At 38.8% G+C, this 5,593-nt stretch overlaps 1 protein-coding gene across 1 annotated transcript; it reads left to right on the plus strand.

Moving 5' to 3' along the window:
- Positions 1 to 80: 80 nt before the first annotated feature.
- Positions 81 to 812, plus strand: LOC113234350. Its single transcript, XM_026469654.1, has one exon. The coding sequence runs from the start codon at positions 81 to 83 to the stop codon at positions 810 to 812; it is 732 nt and encodes a 243-aa protein (XP_026325439.1).
- Positions 813 to 5,593: the final 4,781 nt, after the last annotated feature.

A 5,593-nucleotide genomic window follows, 5' to 3' on the forward strand; every position in this document is an offset into this window, starting at 1 on the left:
TAATAAGAGTCATAAATTTCAAATCAGCTGAGCTAATAGCCGATAATTATTTAATGGTCACCACTCTTAATGATAACATTATGGATGCGCTTTGTAGAGAGTTGAAGCCATTAAAAGAGGAAATTTCAGAAATTGTGGCTTCCCTGGGTTTCTTAAACGGACAGTATGAGGATCTCATTAAGGAGAATAGGGTCGTGAAGCAGGAATTATCTGAGTTGAAACAGAAAGTGGAACTCCTATCATCGACTCACGATAATCGAATAAAGCTTCTCGAAAATACAGTTGAGGAGCAGTCACGACAACTCATCGGGAACATGCTCGAAATTCGAAATGTCCCGTGGTCACCAAAGGAGACAAGTACAGACTTAACAAAGACTACACTTGGTGTTCTTCAAGTTGTAGCTCCTCAGTTGACCTCAAGCGACCTCCTAGAAGTTCGACGCATACCCTCGAAAACGGAAAAAAAGACTATATTAGTTTCTGTTACCACCAATGTCGTGAAGCGAAGCATCATTCTAGCCACGAGAGATCTCTACGCGAAAAAACATGGACACCGTTTAAACTCCTCAATTGTAGCTCCACATAGCCCACGCGAGAACATCTACATAGACGAGCATCTAACTGCAAAAGGTAAACGTCTTTATTTTCTTGCCCGCCAACTAAAGAAAAAGGGTCTCTATAGATTCTGTTGGACTGCAAATGGTAAGGTTCTACTCCGTGAAAAAGAGGGTACAAATGCGATTCATATCATGGAAGAAGCACAGTTAACTGATCTCACGAACAAAAAAGAGTTAAATAATGGCTCAGATTGACTATTCTTGGAGACTGTCTATCTTATTGTATCTTATTTTAGTTATATTTATTCATCGTTGAAAACGATAAAAGGCACTCTTGCACTACATTTTGTATACAAAACCATACATACCTTATTTCAATCTTACAAATATGAAAGCTCACTAATGTATCACACTCACACAATCACTCGAACCACACTCATTTCACGCATAAATATTCTTGTTCACATACATTACCATGATCCTGCTTCTGTGGCGACTTGTTACAATCAGCCATACTCTGCCATTTACCCCCTGCTCGTTTCAATCATATACATAAAGCTTCATTTTAAAATTCGCGGCACAAAACGAGTTAATTAATGAAATCGACACCACATCTGTTTCTGTACCATACAACTGTGACCCTGAACATTGTAGTACTCTGATTCCCTCCTCTAGCAAACACCTCAACGTTATCACACAGAATATTCGCAGCCTTTCAGCTAATATATCGCATTTTCAGGCACTCCTTCAGACCATTGGAATTTCTTGTGACGTCATTGTCCTAACAGAATGCTGGCTGCAACACAACCCCATTCTAGTACCGTTAACAAATTATAATTGTTTTGCCTCCACCAGCCCCATAAACCAAAACGATGGGGTTGTGGTGTACGTAAGCGGCTGCTTAACGGCAGTGACAGTAAGTGAACCCAAGTTAGGCGAAGCCAGTTGCCTCCTGATAGAAATTGGTTCTGATATCGCTATACTGGCTATTTACCGCCCCCCCTCCTTTAGTCATTTAGTCCCATTCATAGATACTCTAAATGATGTGCTTTCCCTGCTACCATCCAATAAAACCTTAATTCTAACAGGCGACATTAATATAGATATTACTGACAACAATAGAGATCCTAACTCAGATACCTACTTAAATTTGTTAGCTACTCACGGTCTTCTACCAGCACACAATCTTCCCACCCATGGTGCCACTTGCCTAGATCACATGTTCATTAAATCCAAATATTCCTCAACAACATTGGTAATTAATTCGACTGTCACGGACCACAACTCTGTCCTAGTGTCGTTAGAGAAGCGGATATCGGGAACTACAACAAAAAGACTGACAAAAATTAATTATTTGCAGCTTGGTAGGGATTTGGATCAATGTGATTTTTCATCTGTTTACAATGCTCCGGATGTCGACTCGGCTGCACATATCCTAACCAACCTCTTACAACAGGCGGTCCTCTTTAATTCAATCCCATTAACTATACCCCATCGCCTCAGACCCATAAAACCCTGGATCACCCCAGGTCTCCTACGATGCATAAGAAACAGGGACAAAATGCATAAAAACCTAAAAAATAGTCCTGATAACTTAACTCTCATGACAACCTACAAGCGCTACAGAAACTTCTGCAATAACTTGCTAAAGAGAATAAAAAGATCTTATGAAGAAACTAAACTCAAAGAAGCTGGATCCGACAGTAAAAAGCTCTGGTCGGCCATAAAAGAAATAACCAATTTGAATGCAAGTAAATGCGTCGCCCGTGATCTCCTGCTAACCAAACCCACACCTCTGGAATCTGTTAACCACGTGAATGAGTTTTTTGGTTCTGTCGGGAGGACTTTGGCAGAGAACATGAGCACTTGTCAAGGATTTCACGCTTCTCCTCCTCCGCCGAACCCACATTCATTTGTTCTTCTACCCACCGATGAACAGGAGGTGCTTCGTGTAATTATGTCGCTAAAAAAGGACTGTGCGGTGGGATGGGACGGTATATCTACAAAACTAATTAAAGCCTACAGTTACCTAATTGCTCCTCCCTTAACTCATATATGTAACATGTCGTTCTCCACAGGTGTGTTTCCTAAATCTTTTAAAATAGGCCTTATTCACCCGATATACAAATCAGGAGATCATAAAGAGGTTAACAACTACCGCCCTATATCAGTACTACCCGCCCTATCCAAGGTACTCGAAAGATTACTCAACAACCGACTGACTAATTATCTAGAAAGCAAAGACCTGTTAAGTGATAACCAGTACGGTTTCCGGGTGGGAAGATCCACTGCTCAAGCAGTACTTAACTTTACCAACTCGATTGTCCAAGACCTTGACAATAGAAAGAAAAGTTTGGCAATTTTCCTTGATCTAAAAAAGGCCTTCGACACTGTATCACATCCAATTTTACTGACTAAATTAGAATCACTTGGCATACGCGGTGCTCAACTTTCTCTGTTTCAAAGTTACCTCACCGGCAGAACCCAACGAGTTATCATAGATCATAACATAAGTGATGACCTCTGCATCAGCTACGGAGTTCCCCAGGGAAGCATAGTGGGACCTACCCTATTTCTCGTCTACGTTAACGACCTGTGCAATTTGCCTATTCCTGGAGGTCACCTAACTGCTTTTGCAGACGACACGGGTCTGTACTTTTCTGGAGATACATGGGATGAGGTATTCTCTACCGCACAGTTTGGGTTAGATAGGGTCATGAAATGGTTAAACTGTAATATGCTCACCCTCAATACATCAAAAACAAAATATATAACATTTTCAATAATTAACCGTAACCTTCCAATTCCTACCAAACACGTAATCACTGCTCACTCTCCCAAATGCTCCAACGTCCCCTGTTTTTGCCCCCAACTTGAGAAAACGGATAAAGTTAAGTACCTGGGAATTGAGTTAGACAGTAATTTATCTTTTAAAGCTTATATTAGTCTACTTGCAAATAGAGTACGCAAATTAATCTTCGTCTTCAAACACCTTCGACACGTCGCTGACCCATCCATCCTCAAAATGGTCTATCTTGCTCTATGCCAATCAGTACTGACCTATTGTATCACCACTTGGGGTGGTGCTGTGAAAACACACTTTATTGTTCTGGAGCGAGCTCAGCGAGCTTTACTTAAAGTATGCACTTTTAATCATAGACTCTTCCCCACACATTCCCTCTACCAACATTGCGAAGTCCTTACAGTACGCCAGTTGTACATTGTATGTACTGTTCTCCTACAACACTCTAAAACCCCATACTCTACTGATAACATACGAAGAAACCACTTGGTCGCAGAATCCCGCCATTATCACACCAGCTTCAGCCATAGATTCTTCTGTTTCCTTGGGCCTTTCCTTTACAACTCCATCCACCGGAAACTAAATATTCATTCTCTTCCCAAAACCAGATGTAAGAGCATAGTATCAACTTGGCTGCAAAACCTTAACTACGAAGAAACAGAAGCTCTCCTTCAACAGGTTGCGTGAACCGCTGTTTTCCACACATCTATTAAAATAAAACAACCACTAACCAACCCCAACATTCGTTCCGCATACTCACACACGCTTACACACACCACACACACACATACACCACTCACACACACTCACAAACTATTATGCACATTCACATAGTGCTCAAATGATCACACATATACAGGCATTATGTCGTTGCCAATGTATTAGTATCGTATTAAATTTTATTATTATATACATTTAACTCCTGTATTTTATACATTTAACTCCTGGAATTTGTTATTAAAATTTGTATCTTGTACCCTGGCACTCTATTGTATAGTACCATAAATTCAAGCACATAAGTACTGTTAGTAGCCTCTAGATGTACATATTCGGTCTTTTTGTACCTACCTACTGTAGCTGCTGGCTAAAGCTCAGAGTATTCTATTTTAGTCAGCGGCTGTACGTTATAAGCACCAGCCTTTCCCCAAGAAACATGTAATACTTGGTACTTACTTTAATATAAGTCTAACCTGTACCTAATGTAAGGCTTATGGAACAATAAATGATTATTATTATTATTATTATTATTATAATCGGGTATTTTTTATAATAATCAATTAAATTAAAATATCTCGAAAACGGTTAGGTTTAGGATGGGGTGTTTCAGAGACAAATCAGTCAGAAATGATGTAAACTACACGCCCTTAACGGGAATAGGTCGACTTAACCAGTAACCCTGTATACTATAATGTACTAAGAAGAGGGATTACAATATTATTTAACACAAAAGCACCCACAAACCTGGAAATTTGTTTTATATGTGTCTTATTTGGTTAACAAAAGAAACAAACTACATTTAATCTGTTACTGAAAAAAGGAACAAAGTTCACAAGGTGATCGATAACCAGCTCTATGCGAGTTTTCACAGACAGAGTTTAAGAAATTTCCAACCTTTTAATTTGGATTTAAGGTTTGAATATAATATTTTTAGTTATAAATATCCTGTACAATCAAAAGGATGCAAGCGGAACATAGCAGCTTTATATGAATTTATAAGTTTTTAAAACATGTGAATGCAAAGTAATGTCCAAGACACTGGAGTTAGTTGAACGCATAATATGCATTGACGGCAGTGAATGCGTTAAGAAATGAATAAATAGTAAAGACACTAAAACTACATTTAATTTTTTGGTGGAATGATCATTGGACCTAATACTATTATTTGGATTACCTAAATGTTATTAAACAATGAATGATTTTGTTGATTGTATTTTGTTTTGTTTGCAGGAAATAAACAGCAGCGAGGATAGTTCTGCGTATAGAATGAAACGGGTCGTAAATGATGCACGTGCACGCCGCGTGCGGATCGCGTTAGGTTAATAAATGTTTGATTATGTTGTAATGTATTCGTAACCCGATGTCCGTCTGTAATTGATGTTCAAATCAGGTCTGATTGTTTGTATGTACGATATGTAGTTTATTTCCAATTCCAGCGATAATTGTAATGTAATTTAAATTAGACATAGCAACAAATAAATATAAGATTTTACAATTGGCATATCTCATTTATTCC

Source organism: Hyposmocoma kahamanoa, unplaced genomic scaffold (assembly GCF_003589595.1).
Source record: "Hyposmocoma kahamanoa isolate Upper Pololo Valley unplaced genomic scaffold, ASM358959v1 83234, whole genome shotgun sequence".
Taxonomy (NCBI): Eukaryota; Metazoa; Arthropoda; class Insecta; order Lepidoptera; family Cosmopterigidae; genus Hyposmocoma; species Hyposmocoma kahamanoa.

Coding starts and splice junctions, on each gene's coding strand:
- LOC113234350 (XM_026469654.1), top strand. CDS start 81: ATGGATGCGCTTTGTAGAGAGTTGAAGCCATTAAAAGAGGAAATTTCA.